This window comes from Phoca vitulina, unplaced genomic scaffold (genome assembly GCF_004348235.1).
Source record: "Phoca vitulina isolate PV1807 unplaced genomic scaffold, GSC_HSeal_1.0 scaffold17, whole genome shotgun sequence".
In the NCBI taxonomy this organism is placed as follows: Eukaryota; Metazoa; Chordata; class Mammalia; order Carnivora; family Phocidae; genus Phoca; species Phoca vitulina.
In genome coordinates this window covers 27,911,483-27,931,485 of record NW_022589720.1, presented here as the reverse complement: position 1 = coordinate 27,931,485, position 20,003 = coordinate 27,911,483, and the positions used below count along the sequence as shown (strand labels likewise).

Sequence of the window (20,003 nt, the reverse complement as noted above, 5' to 3'; positions counted from 1 at the left end):
ACTAAGGCTTTAAGTAGTGTTCGCATGCTTCTTTATGCAGCTTTTATTTTTTTTTTTAATCTAACCTGAATAAGGGTAAATTTGAAATGTAGATGTTACTCTCCTTTGAAGCACATTAAAAATCAGATATAGATCAGCAGCCGTTGTGAATTGCTAGAAGCTCCTGAACTAAATGATATCCTTACAGTCTAGGAAGACTATTAATGGAGGAATCTATGGTCAGATATACATATCTGCAGAAAATTCAAACTATGGTCAGATATACATATCTGCAGAAAATTCAAACAATTATATACAAATGCTGACATCTCTCTCCATGGGAGCTATCCTACAGTGACTGAGTTTTAAGGCTCCAGTTTCAGGAGTTAATCACCTAATGTCTTTTGCCTCCCTATTCCCCCCTCCCTGAAAAATAACCAACCCAACAAATGGGGTATGTATTTTATTTATTTTCTTTCTTTTTTTCTTTATCTTATTTAATTTTTCTTTTTTTTAGGGGGTGTGTATTTTAAAGGTAATCAAATCAGATTTAGTTTCATGATGCTGTCACATTATCAGTCTATTAGGTGAACATTATGCCCTCTTTTTACTCAAGAACTAAAAATACACTGAAAGTTGAAAATTTAAATGGCATTCCTTTGTTTCCCTTCTGTATGTTTTTTTAGTTCGATAGTCTGCTTTGAATTACTAGTTTTCTGTGAAATTTTAGAAGTTAGAATCAGTAACTTAATATCTGAATGTAAATGAACTTTGCATGCATAAATTAATTATATAATTTAAGTAGTCATCATTTATTAATTGGCTATAAATTGTTATTAAACAGCCAACATCCATGTTTCATGCCATGGAGTTACATTCCTGATGGAATCATGCCAATTTTCTGGAGGGTAGTATATTGGACATCACAATTTTTAACATGGTAAGTGGCAGTGGAGGATAAAAAGTTCTTTAAATTTTGGCTAAAGTAAAAAGAAAAAAAAAGTATGCTTTCTTCACGAACCTTCATCTTTCAGAATTCAAGTGTTACTTATTTTTTTCTTTAATCTGTATATTCTATTTTCTGCTCATTCAGTTCTCTCCCATCTTAAAAGAAATGAAAAGAAGAAAACCAGGCAAACGAGAAATAGAAAAGAGAAACAAAAAATTTTTCCTGTCACCATTCCCCTCCAGTTAGTGCCTTCTCTCTTGACCTTCTTCAATTCAGTCTTCTTCTAGTCCCAGTTTTACATGAAACTGCTCTTGCTAAGGTCATCATTGTCTCCTGGTTTTCTTTCTTTTGTCTTAGCCCAACGTGCTGAATTTCCTTCATGGGTTCTATTTCTGTGGCCCATTTCCTAAATGTTGGTGTTCCCTAGGGTCCGATCTTTGGTCATCTTGTTACCTGACCCTCCCTGTATAGCTCTAATTATAGCTGTAGCCCCGATGTATTCCAAATGTTTCTACCCACTATAGCTTTGTCTTCTTGTTTGTTTGTTTGTTTGTTTGTTTGTTTAAGAGAGGGGATGGTGGGGGAGGCAGAGGGAGAGGGAGAGAGAATCTTAAGAAAGCTCCATTCCCAGCATGGAGCCTATCGTGGGGCTCGATCTCACTACCCCGAGATCATGACGAGCCAAAATCAAGAGTCAGAGGCTTAACTGACTGAGCCACCCAGGCGCCCTGAAGCTTTGTCTTTCTGCTGTGCTCCAAACACATTATTCACTACGTACTGAGCATTTTAGATACTCTGCAGGCAACTAAGCTCTAAAACTGAAGCTAGTGAACATCGCATGAGAAAAATCACACAGCAGAGTAGAGTAGCACCCCTGTAAATTCATGTTCATTGAACTCATCTGGGCCCTCAGCATTGCCAGACTTTCCTCCTTTGTGTCTCTAGTCTGCTTGCTCTTCATTCTCCACAGCAAGACTTCAAACCTCAAACCTCTACTGTTCTCTTTGTGGCTCTTTCTCTCTCTTTTACGGCCTAGAATCAGTCACCTTCTCCCCTTGCAGAGGACTTTACTTTCTACTTCACAGTGAAAATAGAAGTCATCAGATGGCAGCTCTTCAGCCTCTCACCAGCACACCTACCAACCCATCCTTTTCCCTTCCTCTCAAAGAATGAGTCACTCTCAAAGTGACTTCAGAGTGAAATCCCTCTTCCTGAAATCTGGACCCATCTCCTTCAGCTCTTGTTACCTATGCCTGCAGCTTCCAGTTTCAACAAAGCATACACAATTCTCTCATCCTTTTAAAAAAAAGAAAGAAAAAAACCAAAAAAAATCTCTCAAATGCAACCCTTTCCGGCTTCCTGGCTTCTAACCTTATTGATCTACTCATCACAGCTTAATTTTTGGAGGGAGACTTTTTTCTTGAAGTATAAATTGGTACAGAAAAGTGACAAATTGTGTTTAGTTTTACTTTTTTCAAAGTGAATACACCTGGATAACCAGCACTCAGATGGTATTATAGAACATTAACAATGTTTATGCTATATCTAGAAGCTTCCCTCATACCCCTCTCCCAGTCATACCCTCCCAAAGGTAGCCGTGATTCTGACATCCATCCCTATAGATTAGTTTTGCCATTTTTGAGCTTTGTAAACATGGAGTTATATGGTATATATTTTTCTGCATCCCTTTTTTGGCTCACAAATTGGAAGATTCATCTATGTTGTATTGTGTGTATCAGTATTCTTTTCTTTTTCATTTCTGGAAAATATTCCATGATATGAATATGCCACAGTTTATCCTACCCAGCCAAACTTCTCAAGTGAATTGTCTACATGTACTGTCTTCATTTACTCATTGCTCACTCTTTCCTCAACCCATGGAATCCTGTTTTCTAGCCCCACTTCTCCACTCACATACAAGTCTTCATTGACTTGACTTCTTGGCAGCATTTGTTTATTGTTTTCTCTCTCCACTTTGAAACACTTCCTTCTCCTGTTTTCTCCTCCATATGCTCCTTGGTTTTCTCCCATCCCTCTCTGCTGTTCTGTCTCTGTGTCCTTTGCAGGCTCCTCCTCCTCCTGTTTCTCTCCCTCTCCTTTAAAAGATACTCTTTCTCAGGGCTTAGCCTCGGCTCTTTCCTTCTCCTTCTAAATCTCATCTACCGGTGTCAGGTCAGTACCACTGATGTGGTGAGGACTCCTGAATCTATCTGTGTTTCCACCCCTCTCTCCTGAATTCTGAAGCTGTCCTGTGTGGCTCCTTTGAGATGTGTCCTAAGTACTTCAATTCAGTGGATTCACAGCCAGTCTTCTCCCCTCCTGCTTCTTACCACATCGCCACCCCTTACCCTCTCCCACGTAGTCCCAGTTTTGTTCCCTTTCAGTCCATTCTTCCTGCTGAAGCCTTATCAGTCTTTAGAAGACTTCAATTTGATCATGTCTCCTGTAAAGAAAAAGGTTCCTCATTGTCTGAATGCAGTCCAAAGGCTTCACAAAGACTTTAAAGGCTTTTTTTTTTTTAAGATTCATCATAAGTCCCTCATACTGTTGTACTCTCTGCTGGTTGTTGTGACCAGAAATGTGCTTTGCTCTCTCCAAAATTTAGTATTACAAAAATACTCAGTCATCTATTAGAGTTTGTTCAGTATTAATAATTACTCAAGATCCTATTTATTTGTGAAAAGAACTACACATTAAAATTGAGATTCATATAATTCTGGTATTTTGAGATTAAACAGACATATCAATTGGTTCTTTAATCATATTTTTTCCAACCATCTAGGATTCTGTTACCTTTTATGCAGTCATATGCAAGATCAGGAGGGTTTTCCATCACTGGAAAGATCAAAACTGCACTGATTGAGAATGCAATCTACTATGGCACCTATTTGCTGATTTTTGGAGCATTTTTAATTTATGTAGCTGTGAACCCACATTTGCACTTAGAATGGTAAGAAAAGTTGCCTTCTTAACATTGTTTCTGTGTGTATTTGCATTTTTAAAATTTGTTTTTATCTCACATGCGTAGATAAACACATTTCATTGAGAAACGTATTGTTATGTGTTTTCTAGATTCCTCAAAAAGAAATCTAAATAATCCCTATTACTAAGAAGAAAAAATGGAATAATATATTTAAATATAGCTATTAGATGGACTAATGCTTTGTCTAATAGCTCTATGTTAGAAGTATTAACCCTTATGCTTTTTTTTAAGTTTTTATTTAAATTCCAGTTAGTTAACATGCAGTGTAATGTTAGTTTCAGGTGTACAATTTTGTATATGACAAAATAACTAGTTTCCTTTTTTCATTGGAACTTGTGAATATTTTTTTAAAGATTTATTTTAGAGAGAGAGAGCGGGTGCGCACACACACTTGAGAGGGGGTGGGCAGAGGGAGAGGGAGAGACAGAAACTCAAGCCGACTCCACGCTGAGCTGGAGCCCAGTGCGGGGCTCAGTCTCACAACCCTGAGGTCATGACCTGAGCAGAAACCAAGAGTTGGATGCTAACTGCCTGAGCCGCCCAGGTGCTCCAGAACTTGGGAAAATTTTTTCTTTTGTTCTGACTGTAGTTTGAGGGCATATTTCTCTCTGATGTTAGATTCAGACATTATAATAAAATTGAAATCTGTATTACACTTGTGATCTATGTAATATATGTAAAGAGATAGAGCTCAGAAATTTAGGAATAGAGCAGTAATGATAATTCTCACTATTGCATTCCTCAGATTTGTGTCGGTGTGCCTCAACATAAGTTAAACATTTTTTAGGCTTTAAAATTTTTTCAGGCTTCTCTTGTTAATACTGAGTAAGACCCTAATGAAAAAATCTGGACAAAATACATACTCTTTTTTGCCAGGAATTATCCTAGATTCTAATTATAACTGTAGTGGAAGCAGTGTTAACGTCTGTTTCTGCAATCACGCTCTAACTTCCTCTTAAAACACGCAGATTAGCTGCTGTTGCTGAAAGAGTAGCTGAGGCTTGGAAGATACAATTTTTTTCATATAAAATCCTAACCATCCTTTAGGACTGTTTTCTGAAAAGCTATTTAATACTAGTTAGTTCTATTTTACATTTTTGTTAGAAAAATGTATCTGTCACAGTTCTCTGCTTGTGTTTTCCCTTTCTCAGGAACCAGCTTCAGACAATTGGGATAGCTGCCGCAAATACATGGGGCCTGTTTCTTCTCGTGTTGTTGCTGGGGTACGGTTTGGTAGAAATTCCTCGGTCGTACTGGAACGGAGCAAAAAGAGGTTATCTACTTATGAAGACGTATTTTAAGGCAGCCAAACTGATGACAGAGAAAGCAGATGCAGAAGAGACTTTAGAAGATGTCATGGAGGTAAGCAAGTTCCAACCTTACAGTCAGTCATGGTTGTTTTTTTGCTGCTGTGTTAGCACATCGATGGGCTTTACCCTGGATGTTTGGTGATGTGCGGTCCTTCAGAATGTCCCGTCCGTTAGCATGACTTCTTACTGGCCATTCAGCTTCATGAGATGTCCCCTCCACCTTCCAGCCACCAAAGATTCAGCGCGAATATGTTCAACAGTGCAGGGTTATGCTTGTCATCTTGGGATAACTTTGAATAGCGCCCCTCTTTTACTCTTAAAAGTCTCCCAGATTAGATGATCAATTAATGGTTATGCTGACATGCCTTCCCTGGTCCTCTAGACTCTTAGACATTCAGCACCCATTTTTTTAAGTGAATGAATAAATGAACAAAAGAATATATGTTAGGATTAAAAAAATCTGATGTTGGCTTTTTTGCATTCATTCCCTACAAAATGTAAGAATGGTAGCAGAAGACATTGATTCAAAATGTAGGAGTAAATCTACAAATAGTAGTCTGTTACATTTCCTCAGGAATCTGATGGCTATTATAACATTTTTCAAAAGAAATAATTTATGTTTGATAATTTTTGTATTTGTATCTATGTTTATTTTTGAAAATTGGAATTTTTTTAAAAAACATGAAAATTTATATTTGGTAATATATAATTATAATATATAATACATAAATGTAATAAATATATAAATAAATATATAATAATTTTAAAAAGATAATTTCTTTTTTTAAAGATTTTATTTGCTTATTTGACAGAGAGAGAGAGAGACAGTGAGAGCAGGAACACAAGCCGGGGGGAGTGGGAGAGGGAGAAGCAGACTTCCCACTGAGCAGGGAACCCGATGTGGGGCTCGATCCCAGGACTTTGGGGTCATGACCTGAGCCAAAGGCAGACGCTTAACGACTGAGCCACCCAGGCGCCCCTTAAAAAGATAATTTAAATTTGATAGTGTCCGCCTTAAAAGTTGGTACTAAATTCAGTTGTTTCAGATTTGAGGAATATTGGTTACACTAGTTACTCAATATTCCTTTAAGAAACATAAATCCAGCTAATTATGGCAAGACCTGGATTTGGCTAGGAGAAATCCTCAATCGCTGAAGAAAGATGGATTTTGTTGTTGTCGTTTGTTAAGTAAGAACCCTCTTCTGAAGAATAGGATGTGGAAAATTAGGACTGGCATTGGTGCTTTCTTTGTTATTTTAACACAGGTATAAGGTGTAAGGGATTTAAAAATTTTTAGATTTAGAGAAAATTTTCTGTGTAAATTAGATACCACTCTCTTTATTGAATATATTTGGCATATTATGTTGTATAAATTTAAAGTGTACAAAATGTTAATTTGACGCATTTATGCATTGCGAGAAACCCCTCTTTCCGTAATGAATGTTTTGAAAATAGCAGCAAGTCTACATAGATAGCAGAACTCCCGCCCTTTCTCCCCCCATCAAACATCGTGATTTGTCAGGTATGAATTTCTTTGGCTATATATTTCAAGGGAATTTGGGATCTTTTATGTTTTTCTGAATATCTAAAAATTTGTAAACTTGAGAAAATGTTTTCATCACTTAATAAATACTTGTCTTCTTGATGTGTTAAGTGCTGTGCAGAACTGGCCATTAGGATACTAACTGTCTGGAGTGGAAAATTAGACACTATGTGGCCAATGTGACATGATTGGTGAATGATACGAAGGCAATGCTGTAGTGTAGAGAGGTTTCACTTCTGAACAGTGATCAGAGGAGGAAGTGAAATATGATCTGGGTCTTGAAGGATGGAGAGAATTTTCATAGCTGACAGCATCCTGGTCAGGTATCAGGTTTTAAAACCAAATTAATTGAGCATAAGGTTGATGTGGGAAAGATAAAAGCTTGTAAGGTTTGAAAGACAGGTTGTAGCCAAAAGAGCAGGGCCATGAATGTCAGACTGAAAAGTCCAGACTATCTTTTGAAAGCAGTGAGGAATCATTAACACCTTGCAGTGGAAGAGACCTGATCCTATATGTGGTTTCGGATGATCTGTCTGATGGAGGTGTGCAAAATAAGGCATGGAACAAGAATATGCATAGTTTGAGGAAAAAAAAACAACGTTCCAAATACACCTTTTAACATCACAAAGTTTAGTCACCTTTTTTGGTAATTATTAATTATATTTTTCAGCAATCCATAAATTCTCCCAAATGCAGTTTTGTAAAAACCAGTTTAGCATTTTATATGTTTTTCTCTGAAGTGAATATATACAATTGTGTGTCTGTTATTTTTCTTTGAAGCGTTAATAAACTTCTAAGCCATGTCAAACCATTCAAAAGGTATTTGCTAGAGGCCTTCAAGAGATCGCCTCTACCTTTAGTCATTTTTTGAGGTGGAGAATTTGGAGGAGGGGGAAACAGCTACTTATTCCCACTGAAAATTGCCTATTAGCCTGACTTCATAGATGTTGTGTGCCCTGCCTAGTGATTAGGCACAGTAATATCAGTGCTCGAAGTTTTGTTATTTTATTTATGAAGAAAATAAGCAATATTTCAAATACTTTAAACACTTCATAAAAGTTATGAACTTTTAAAGGAACCTTAAATTTATAACAGCTATAGTAAATATCAATAATTAACTATTTCAGTACTTATTTTTGTATAATATGGCTCAAGAATTTAAAGGAAAAATACAGTATTTTTATGTATAATGTATAACCAGACTGTATGGTTCATATTCAGAGTTGTGCTAACAAGTCAACAAAACTTGAAGGCAATTTAGTAATAGAAAACTGTAATGCAGTGATGATTCAAGCGTCTTTTAAAAACCCAAGTCTTACCCTGTTACTCCCATATTTAGGCCTCACTCACTGACCTCAGATAAACTTACTCTAAGGCCTTCTGGAGTGCTTTGCTTTTCTTCAGCCTGATCAAGTGCTGCTCAGGCGCTTACCCTCCTTTTCCCCCTGGTCACACTGTACTTCTTTCAGTTCCTTGAAGCTCCTTGTGTACTTCTGCTTGGAGCCTTCGGACAGGCTGCCCCTCTGTTTGGAATATTCTTGCCCCCTCCTTTGGTTAGCTGACCTTACTCCTACTCATGCTTTTTATCTCAGCTTAAATGATCAGTTTATCAGAAGGCCTCCCACACTAGATTACACAGCACTTTCCATACCATTTCTTCTTGAGTAGTGTCTGTTTTTCTCATGAAGCTAAGCTCCTGACAGGAGCAATGTCTGCTGGTACAAATTATTCATAAGGTCTACGTATTTTCAATTTTGATGGGTATTGCTAATTTACCTTTCAAAGAGGTTATATAATTTTGTCAGAAAATTGTTCTTATTTTTAAAATTTGTAATTGTTTTTAGTGAGCTTGACTCTCTTTCCAGACATTTATTGACCAATAGTATTTCTTATGTGTCTTCCCAATTTTCGCTTGATTTGTAAGCACTCTCCATATATTAAGGGAAGTGGATTTTTTTTGTCATATAAGTTTTTTTTTCATCATTTTGTCTATATGCCAGATGGTTTCCCTGACTCCAGTTTTGTATCCCTTAGGGCCATTCTCTCGTCTACAATCAGAATGTTCTTTTTAATACCCTGGTCAGTTCTCTTGCTTCCCAGCCCTTGGATATGCCATTGCTTTTGCCTAGAATAGTGGTTCCAACTTTTAAAAAATTTCATTAGTATTATAGAATATTGTTCTCTGGGAACTACTTCCCAAACCCCTTTATACCTTTCATACTCACTAAATTGCTTCTTACCTCACCACCAGCCCGCAGTCTTTAAAGTCCTGTAACATCCTGTCTTCCTACCACACCCTCCAGCATGGATTGTGGTGACTTTCCACCTAGCACAGTGCTGGCATCTAGTGTGCTCTTAATAAACAAATGTGGAATGAGTCCCTAGTTGGGACTGCTATAGAGGATTCTCCCATTGGAAAGGAGCAGGTGCTTTGTGATGCTTGCTGCCTGTTGCTTCCTCCAGTTTCTTCACCATATTTTAGATGATGAGATAATTGAGCTTCCTGAGCAGGGTGGAGGACCACAGCATCACAGTTTGTCTGATCCTTCATGACTTTTTTATAATGCTTACTCATCTTTGTGTACCAAGTAAGCAAATTATAAGGGAATAAATCTTAGAAAGTAGTAAAAAACCTGAGGGTATAGGCATTGCTATTCTAGCACTATGTATTTTTTACTTATGTTCTTAAGAACTTTTATTCAGCGAATGGAGCTTCATGTATATGCTGAGTAGTTTGGGTTGAAATTAAACTTGTGAGAACATATATAGTACCTAGAACGGTCTCATTTGAAATGTATGATGTACAGAAATGGAAATATTTTTATTCCTCTTACTGTTTTTATAGGAGGTTCGTAAAGTGAATGAAAGCATCAAGTATAACCACCCATTGAGAAAATGTGTTGATACTATACTTAAAAAGGTAATTAATCATATCCTCATCTTTTTTCTTCCGACATACACATTTTTAGAACAGAATATTGTAATAAAAATATGAGAACAGCCTGTGACTGAGGTCTTCCCATCTCCTTTCCATTTTCATGGAAATATTAACCATAAACCAGTAGTAATCTGCACATAGAATTTGTTCAGTTGTTATTACAAGTTTGACATTTAATTATTGGCAGTATTTTTCATTGAAATGTGGATGTAGAGGTTATGTTAAATAATGTATAATCATTGCTATGACGCAGTGATGGAGATGGACCTTCACAGTTTCTAAGCGTCATTGAATGTGGTCCGTACAGACCTGTCTCCTTAATAAACTAGGGCCTCAATAATCTCTTTTACTCACTTCCTACATGTCAGTTTACGGTATATGAAGTACATCGTAAAATGAATGACCCTATGAGATATTTAACACAGACAAGAAACCATACAATTAAGGTTTTGCTGCATTGAGATTGAATTAGGGGTATTCATATACTTCTAAAATGATTATTCCTAAAATGAGCTGCTCGGTCGTTGTCTTTGCAACCATAGAACCACTGAACTTTTTCTTTTCCTCTATTTTAAATCTATTATTCTGATTATTAGCTAGTGTTCCCTTCAGCTAAGATGATGGTCATGAGAATCAGTTCTCTAATCATTTCTCTTACATTGCTATCTTTTGAGACCTATTTGGGGAGGTTAAGTAACTTGCCCAAGTTCAGGTAAGTAAGGAATAACTAACAGGGCAGATGACTCCAAATCATGTATGTGTTTGTTTTTCTGTACCATGCCTTTTAAAAATTCAACATCTTGGATTTGTTGTGATTCTTCTTCATTTTTAGCTAGGAAAATAATTGACAGTTTTATCAGGTGCCTGCATAGCCTAATCCTCTCAAATACTAGTTGCTTCATGTAGGTTAGCTCCCTTCCCTACCACAGCTAGTGTATCTGATCATAAAGGTTAATATTAATAGGGGTACGAAGGCACTCGGTACATCTAAAACATTTTGAAGAAAATGTCAGCAACTAAAAATCCAACTGTTTAGAGATGCCAATAAAGGAAGAAGATGTTTTTGAGAGAATTAGATACGCCCCAGAATGGAAGATTTTATAATAAAAATAAAATTTTAATTTTTTTGCAAATGAGATTTTTAAAAAAATTTACTTGTCCCTTTTAGTGCCCTACAGAGTATCAGGAAAAAATGGGTAGAAACATGGATGATTATGAAGATTTTGATGAAAAGCATAATACCTACCCAAGTGAAAAGAGTCTGGTAAAACTACATAAGCAGGTAACTTTATTAATAATAGCTTTTTTACTTACTGATGATTTTAGTTAGATTTATAATTACTGCCCACAAAAAGGGAATTTGGAGTGAATGTGTATTTGAAACTTTCTTTGATCCTGTGCATTATTCTTTGAAGTGTTTTAACTGTGTGTTTCTCAACGGGGTACTCTTGGTATTTGGGGAGGGAGAATTACTCACTGAGCCAAGTTGTTACATATATCATAGAATATTAACATCCTTGGCCCAACCCAGCAAATGCCACTAACACTTCCCCACTGTTTGATAACCAAAGCATACTATCTAGCAGGAAGATGAAACACTATTGGATCAGAACACTGACGGATATAACCCCCATTCTCTTTTTTAGGTGATTTATTCAGTTCAGAGGCACCGGCGAACTCAAGTGCAGTGGCGGATTCTTTTGGAGCAAGCGTTTTATCTAGAAGATGTAGCAAAAAATGAAACTAGTGCCACTCGTCAGTTTGTTCACACCTTTCAGTCACCAGAGCCAGAAAATAAATTTATCCAATATTTTTATAATCCTACAGTTGGTATGTAATTTGACATAAATTTCAAAATTTAGTGATAGTTTTTCTAAAGGAAAAAAGTATATAATTTCACCAGTGCAGAGTTGAATTGTATTTGTACCATTTGATGTATATCATGTGGTAATATTATATATATGATAAACTTCCCCCTCCAAAACTATTTTACTGATCGTATAACAGATAATCTATCAGTTTCCACTGTTACTTCACAGTTAATCAAAATCCTATGCAAAAATATATGCAATACATCAGGCATATTATGTATTCATAATAATCTACTTAAAATAATGAGAATTTTAAGCAGTTTTACATCACAAGCTTGGGTCCCTTCTTCAGTCTTGACATACTACTAAAATATTCCCCTAAAAAATCGTCTTTGATTATTTACATCTGTTGGTCTATTTACAAGACCGACACTAAGTAGTCATGATTATTTCATTCTCTTTAATGATTATTTATGACACTCTCGTCAAACGTTATCAGATTTAGTATGAAGAACTTAATGAAAACATGCCAAAGTGTCATCATATTAAAACTTCCATTTACCTTATTTATCTAAATAAACAATTATGTTCACTTGATTCTCTTTCTCATGTTTGGTCTTGAGTACGAAGACATATGGCCATAAAATATCTCGTAAAACTTCTTCAGCAGAGATCTTTTCTAATTTAATAAAAGAAATACTTGTTTTCATTCATTCAACAAATATTTGAGAATGTATTGCTATCTATTGTTGGGTGCTTGGTATATATCAATAAATGTAAAGACAAGTGCCTCTTTATGGAGTGAGAAAAATAGGCAATGTACGCGTAAAGGTTTGAAGAAGGTGCTGAGTACGTAGAAGTGGGAGTTCAGGGGAGAAGTCTGGTCTACAAGTATAAATCAGGGCATCATCAGTGTATGTGTGGGCCCTGGGTCAGAACAAAATCAACAAAGAAGTGATTGGGAGAGAGGAGACAAAGTCTGAGGACCAAGCCCGAGGCACTTCAGAAGGCGGACTTCAGCTTGATGGGGAGGTACCAGGAAAAGGCTAAAAGGGGAGTGGCCAGTGAAGTAGGAAGAAAAGCAGGATGGTAAGGTGTTTTGAGGAAAGGGATATGTAAAGTACCTTTCCAGATGTTGTAGATGGGTCTAGTGTCATGCACATGAAGCCTTGACCACTGGATTTCAGAGAAGTAAGGTGGAGGTTGAGGGGATAGGAAAGCCCAGTTGGAGTTTAAAAAGCATTAGAAGCAGGGAGAATAGAAAACTCTCAAAATGTTATCCTTATAAAAGAGAGTAGAGAAAAGATGTAGTAGCTGAAGGAGGATGGCAGAGTCAAGACCAATTATAGCATGTAATTTGGGAATGATACCTTAGAGGAGATGTAATGAGAGAAGAAAATGGCTGGGATGATGTTCATGAGGAGGAGCGATGCAATGGGAAATAGTGAACAGTGCAGAGAGAATGCCCTTAGATTAGGAAGTAAGGCACAAATGTGCCTGAGCAAGTAAGAAGAGGTGGTGGTGGGAACTTGGGGAGGTTCCCTTCTGCCCGCTTCTCAGTGAAATGTTGAGAGTAAGTGTAGGGGAAGAAATTTTGGAGATTTGAAGAAAGAAAAAAAGGTACAAAATAGTTGCTAAGGAGAGAAGGCATGGGAGAAGATTGGTGAATAGTAGTAGGCTAGCCAGGCAGTGCTCAGGGTCCACCTGAAGCTGGGGATTAAAAATTTAGAGTGAGACCAGTCAGCAAAGGTGTGTGTCTCACTTCTGCAGCATATGGGTGGGTGCTCCGTGGGTGCAGGTTCAGAGCAGCTGGAGAGTAGGATCTAGCCAGGCTGTGGTTTCTCTTAGCAAGGGCAGAGAAGCAAGAGAGGGCAAAGAAATTGGGATGTTGGAGAGTAAAGACCATGGAATCGGAGCTGGTGAAGAAAACAATAGGATACCAGGGTGTTAAGTGGCAATACAAAGGTGGTAGAATGAATGGATCATTGGGTTCAGGTAAGGTCAGTCAGTGGAAATGGAATATTAGGTGAAGATATTGCTTGGAAACAGGGCCACTGTAATGAGATTAAAAGGAGTTATTGGTAGTAAGAGGTTTAGGGATGGTGGTGGGAATGAGTTGTGAAGGTGGGGTGGAGGATGAGATCACAGGAGGAAAAGAGGGCCAGGAAGTGAAAGGCCCTAGGGTACTGAAAAAAGGATCACCAGTGTGGACCTTGAATTCACCAGGAATTGTGCTGAGAGTAAGGTTGAAAGATTTAGAGTGTGAGCCAAGAGCTCAACACCTCAGTGAATGAAGTGAAAATACAGCCTTTTCAATTTGGGCAGCTTTTTTTTTTTTTAACTTTTATTTTTTACCTAAAGTCAGACTTAACTGAAAGTTGCCAGAATAGTAGAAAGAATTCTTATATATCCTTCACCCAGATTCTTCACATGTTAATGGTTTACCATACTCATTTGCTTTATCTTTCTCTCTGTATACGTATTTTTCCTTAATCTTTTCAGGATTGAATCCCGACATGATGACTTTTTGCTCCTAAATGTTTCAGCGTACATTTTCTAAAAATAAAGACATTTTCCCATATAACCAAATGCAATGACCAAAATCAGGAAATGAACTTTGAAACAGAGCTGTTATCTATAGACCTTAATCAGATTTTGTAAATTGTCCCAAAATATTCTTTGTTAAAGATCCCAGATCATGCATTGCATTCGGGGTCATGTCCCCTTAGTTTCCTTTCATCTGGACCAATTTCTCAGCCTCTCTCTCTGTTTTATGACATTGATGTTTTCAGAGATTCTAGGCCTGTTTTTTATTGGGTGTCCCCGAATTTGAGTGTGACATTTTCTCATGTTGGATGCAGGTTTTGCATTTTTGGTGGGAATACTGCCACAGTGATCCTGTGTTCTCGGTGCTCTGTGGCAGGAGGCACAGGATGTCAGTTTGTCCCGTTCCTGGTGATTATTTGGTGAGGAGGAGATCTGCCTGGTTCCTGCACTGCGAACTTACTCTTTTCCTCTTTGCAGTTATGTATCTTGTACAGAGAGATTTTGGAACAATGTAAATACCCTGTTACTCCTGTATGGTTTTCCTAATCACCTTTTTCTTTTATCTTCCAGAATGGTACTGGGAATGTCTCTTGCGACCATGGTTTTATAGGATACTTGCCGTGGTTTTGTCTGTCTTCTCTGTGATTGTTGTGTGGTCAGAATGCACATTCTTTAGTACTACACCTGTCTTATCCCTCTTTGCAGTCTTCATACAGCTGGCTGAAAAAACTTACAATTACATTTATATTGAGGTCAGTTTATTTTGTATCTGTCATAAACGTTTGTCAGTTCATAGAATAGCTGTCAACTGTTGTTTTTTTCTTTATATATTCTAGTAATGAGGAGAGCATTGAAGTGCCCCGCAGTGTTACTATTCAGATTTTCAAAAATGAGCTTCATCCATTTGCCCAGACTATAAAAACTAAGAGCTGTGTTTGAGGAGAGATGACAAGGTGCCAAATAGTACAGAATTCTTTTACAAGAATACGTTGAGCCTGTTTATGCCAGTGAAACCACAGAACTTAAAGAGTCTTCATGTGGAGAGTTGCCAAGGGAGTGGGAGAATGGGCTCACTTCAGGAGGTAGATTTGAAACCCACGGACAGGATGTTGAACTGGTTAAGATGTAGACTTTTTTCCCATAAATTCATTTGCGTAGATGGTTAAGAAAAACTGTTCCCATGTTTAAATTTTAGAACGTCAGTAAATGTTAGCCGGAAATAAAGGATGATGCTCACGAACGTATGCAAAGTGCTCAGGTCCGTTCTTCTTCAACTGGTTTTGCTTGTTTTTCAGATTGCTTGCTTCCTTTCCATCTTCTTTCTCAGCATCTGCGTTTACTCTACTGTGTTCAGGATCCGTGTGTTCAACTACTATTACTTGGCCTCACATCACCAGACTGATGCTTACAGCCTTCTATTCAGCGGCATGTGAGTAGAAGGGTGTTTACAAACACGGGACTGCCTCCACTGTGTGCATTCTATGGATCTCTCATTTACTGCTTGTCCTTTATGGGTGTTCCACTCACCCCCATATTTATGTGAGCTCATTGATCAGGTTTAAGCATGAGTTAGATGTTTGATTGCTAGCTGAATCCTGCTTGAAGTTTAAGGTTACAGTAGGTTTACTAGGTTAGGGAGGCAAAGAAAGACAGCCTGGATTTACAGTTCAGAGATTCAATAAATAGGTGAGTAAATACTAGGGCCATTTGAGAGTTTAGAGGCTAAGTCAGACCTAGAGAGTTCTGAGATTCCATGGCATCAGACTGCATCGTGAAGGGCTTAAGAAAACAAACAAGAAGAATCTTTGCTAAGAGATTTAGCAAGAGTTTAGAGCGACAGCTCTAGCTTGGGCTATTATTTGTCCCTATTGTTAAATCGTCATATTGGGTATTTAGAAGGGGTGGACTTAGGGAAGTTCACAGAGGAATCCATATCTGAAGCATCTTTAAGACTTTTTTCTTTTGCCAGTTTTCCTCCAAATAATTGTAGAGTCATAGGAAGTTGTGAGTGTAGTACAAAGAGTCCTATTAACCTTCACCCAGCTTCCCCGAATGGAGACGTTTTATATAGCTGTTGTATAGTATCAAAACCAGGAATTATACATTGATATATTACTGTTAATTAGATGATAGACTTATTTAGTTCTCACCATTTTTATCCTTAATTTGTGCGTGCGTGTGTGTGTGTGTGTGTGTGTGTATGTGTGTGTGTAGATTCATGTAACCACCACTACAATCAAGATACGGAATTGTTCGATCACACAAAATAACTCTTCATATTTCCTCTTTGTATTCACATCCTCCCTTCATTTCCCTCTCCCCGTATCCTCCAACTCTAGTTCTGTGAGGGTCTCTTTTGAGCTGGACAGAACTGAGCTTAGGCAGTTCTTTATACGTGAACTTGTCAGAGTGACATACTTCGATACAACTTCAGGTTTTATGTAGTGAGTACAGCTCCCCTTGAGGATATTGCCATCCTTGCCATACTGAGACAGATTACACGGATGGTAGACTTGGAAAAAGTGCAGACACAGGCACTCCACAAATTCTTAGGCTAAAGCAGTGGCAAACACCACCAAAGCAGGTAGCCTGAGGCTGGAGTTTTGCCCTGTAGGTGTTGATGTTTTAGGGAGATGCAATTAATAGGATTTTCAGAATGTCTCTCAAGTAAGGACAGTTCACATTAAGAATTCAAGATAAATGTAATACAAATAGATGAAAATAATAAAATGCATTTGCTACCATATTTTTTACATATTCTGTTTATAAATGTTTATTACAGGTTATTTTGCCGTTTGACTCCTCCTTTGTGTCTTAATTTCCTGGGTTTGACACATATGGATTCATCCATCTCTCACCAGAATACACAGCCGACTGCTTATACATCTGTAAGTATGGTTGGAGCACAGTTCTTTTAGATTCATTGTCTCTATGAGATGTATTATTGTGGGATTTCTTTTAATGCCGGCAGAAAAGTTCTGTGGTGTTATTAGGATCTTTTTTTTTTTTTAAATATCAAACTTTCTTTTAAAGGTTGTGTATGTAGGGGCGCCTGGGTGGCTCAGTCGTTAAGCGTCTGCCTTCGGCTCAGGTCATGATCCCGGGGTCCTGGGATCGAGTCCCACATCGGGCTCCCTGCTCGGCGGGAGGCCTGCTTCTCCCTCTCCCACTCCCCCTGCTTGCGTTCCTGCTCTCGCTATCTCTCTGTCAAATAAATAAATAAAATCTTTAAGGTTGTGTATGTAATTTGTAATTACTAATGACTGGATAAGAATTACTTCGCTCTCTTTTACTGTAAAAAAAGTTTTTTGGTTCACATAGGTTGTGCAGCTGAGCAATATCAATAGACCTCATTATTAGCTTTTATATTTATAATCTTCATGGACACGATAATTTTCAGTAATATTTATAAAATATTAATTTTCTTGAAAGCCTTAATAAATAAGCAAATTCAGACATAATTGACATATAACATTGTATTAGTTTAAGGTGTACAACACAATGATTTGATGTATGTATATATCTTGAAATGACTGCCACAGTATCTTTAGTTAACATCCATCACCTCACATACTTACAAGTTTTTTTTCCTTGTGATGAAAACTTAAAAATGAATCCATTTAGTGCTTTATTTCTACTTTTCAAAAAGTCCAAATTTGTTAATATGGTTGGTTATGAGTGAATTTTCCAATGGTGGAAAGGAATATAGAAAATATAGAACTGTACTAATTTAACTTTTTTTTTTTTTTTGCTCTTTAGATTATGGGTTCCATGAAAGTTTTATCCTTTATTGCAGATGGATTCTATATATATTATCCTATGTTGGTGGTAATTCTCTGCATTGCTACTTACTTTAGGTAAGAATCGTAGCATCGATTATTTTTCCTCTAACTCTTGTCCAATCTGCTCTTTTAAATATTTACTGGTTAGGTTTTGGTTGTTTGTTTTATTGTGGCTTTGGGGGAACTGGGGGTAGTTTAAAGGATTTGCTTAAGTGATGAGGTTAGGCTCTCCCTCTGAAGGTAGATTTCAGAAAAGAGAAGTACAATCATTCTTTTACAAGTATTTAGGCTACAAAGTGATAGGATTGATTACAGAATGTTAACTCTAAGTCCCAGCCTTCAACAATGACAGGCAGTGTAGCTTATAAAATACCCCCATGCCCATCTTTTATCCAGTAACATAAATAAGCCTTAGAGCTTTCCCCACAATCATTCCCAGGTTTCTAGAGGCCTCAGACCTTCGCCAGCACAAAACATCAGATGAGGAGCAATTGTAATTAGGCAGTACATTTAAGGCTGGAAAGGACACAGGCTACTGTTTTTTATAGGATTAGAAAAAAGTGATTGAATCTTTGCTAGGATACCACTCGAAAGGAGGTAAAGAGAGATGTGCTTGGCTTCTAGCACCTTGTCTTCCCTACTTGCACATGTCAGGTGCCCTCCTCCTGTACTAGGTCTGCGGTCTTCGCTAACTGCGTAAGTGCTCCGTGACACACCAAAAAGACCGCTCTTAAAAAAATATTTATTTATTTTTAAAGATTTATTTACTTATTTATTTGCAAGAGAGAGCATGCAAGCATGTGTGAGTAGGGGAGGGGCAGAGGGAGAGGAGAGAGAGAATCCCAAGCAGACTCCACGCAGTGTGGAGCCTGAGGCAGGACTCGATCCCACGACCCATGAGATCACAACCTGAACTGAATGAAACCAAGAGTCAGACACTTAACCAACTGAGCCACCCAGGTGCCCTTAAAAATATATTTATTGATGTTAATCAGTTTGTTTTTCTGGTGAAAATGTTTCACCCAACCACTTTTCATTTAAATCTTCCAGTACCATTATTATAGTTATTACAAATAATATGTGTGTACTTATTAAGAAGGTATTGAATAAACACACAAGTATCGTTTGAAATAAATTCTCTCGAATGTTTTAAATCATTTCTTTTTACCGTCTCATAGGTAAAATAAAAGATTGTATTTTAAAATAAAACTGTAAATGTGAACTGATAGTAAATCTAACTTTCAAGTGTTTTTCTGAAGGTAGAAACAGTAGTAGGTTTGTGAAAATGTGTCATCGTTGTGAAAATGATGTAGTAAAGGAAGAGACCATACTTCGCATGTCCAAAACTTAGTTTTGGTTATATGCTTATTTATTTTAAAAGTTTATAAAACTATTAATGAAACATTAAGAGCTTGTAATGTGTGACTTAGGTCTTCACATGTTAGTAGTTATGTTTGCAAGATTAGCATCTCTTGCTACCGATTGTTATATGGATCAAGGAATAGATGGGTGGGATAGTGCTTTACCAACTATAAAATCTTAAATATAAAGAATTACTATGTCTAAAAGGAAAATTATTCATTAAAGGTTTTGTTTTAGAGTTAAATGGGATAAACTTTGAGTGCCAGTTTGTCTTTTAGGAAAAGGCAGGCCAGATTCTTTAATTTTCAAATTATCTCTCAAAATAGATATTCTATTTATAGAGATGTATGAAGCAATGCCTTAGTGACATTTTAATGGTATATTGCTTCATAGGTCCATTTTCTTTTGAAATGCTGCCGTAATTAGTCAATTCCTGTGTTTTAGTTTTGTTTTTTTGATTTATTTATTCATTTTTTAGAGAGAGAGAGAGAGAGACAGAGCACTCACAGAGGGGGGTAGGGTGGAGAGAGAGGAGAGAGAATCTCAAGCAGACTCCCCGCTGAGTGTGGAGCCCAACAAAGGGCTCCATCCCACCACCCTGTGATCATGACCTGAGCTGAAATCAAGAGTCAGTTGGATGCTTAACCTACTGAGCCACCCAGGCGCCCTACTAATTCCCATGTTACTAACAACGCAGCCATCCCCAGAGTTAATATTCAGACTTAACTGCCTAGAGAGTGTAAGGCTATTTCCTGACACTTTAGAGAAAGCTATGACCTTCCCAGAAACAAGGATCTAG

General features: G+C 37.4%; 1 protein-coding gene across 4 annotated transcripts in view; it reads left to right on the top strand.

Moving 5' to 3' along the window:
- LMBRD2 (LMBR1 domain containing 2) overlaps positions 1-20,003 on the top strand; it is a 44,567-nt gene that overhangs the window by 11,293 nt on the left and 13,271 nt on the right. For all 4 annotated transcript variants that reach the window (XM_032415160.1, XM_032415158.1, XM_032415159.1 and 1 more), the window contains exons 4-13: positions 824-919; positions 3,711-3,878; positions 5,063-5,273; positions 9,610-9,684; positions 10,871-10,984; positions 11,349-11,532; positions 14,631-14,812; positions 15,356-15,489; positions 16,843-16,948; positions 17,820-17,917. In XM_032415160.1, coding sequence (XP_032271051.1) covers positions 824-919; positions 3,711-3,878; positions 5,063-5,273; positions 9,610-9,684; positions 10,871-10,984; positions 11,349-11,532; positions 14,631-14,812; positions 15,356-15,489; positions 16,843-16,948; positions 17,820-17,917 — 1,368 coding nt within the window. The remainder of the gene's footprint in view (positions 1-823; positions 920-3,710; positions 3,879-5,062; positions 5,274-9,609; positions 9,685-10,870; positions 10,985-11,348; positions 11,533-14,630; positions 14,813-15,355; positions 15,490-16,842; positions 16,949-17,819; positions 17,918-20,003) is intronic.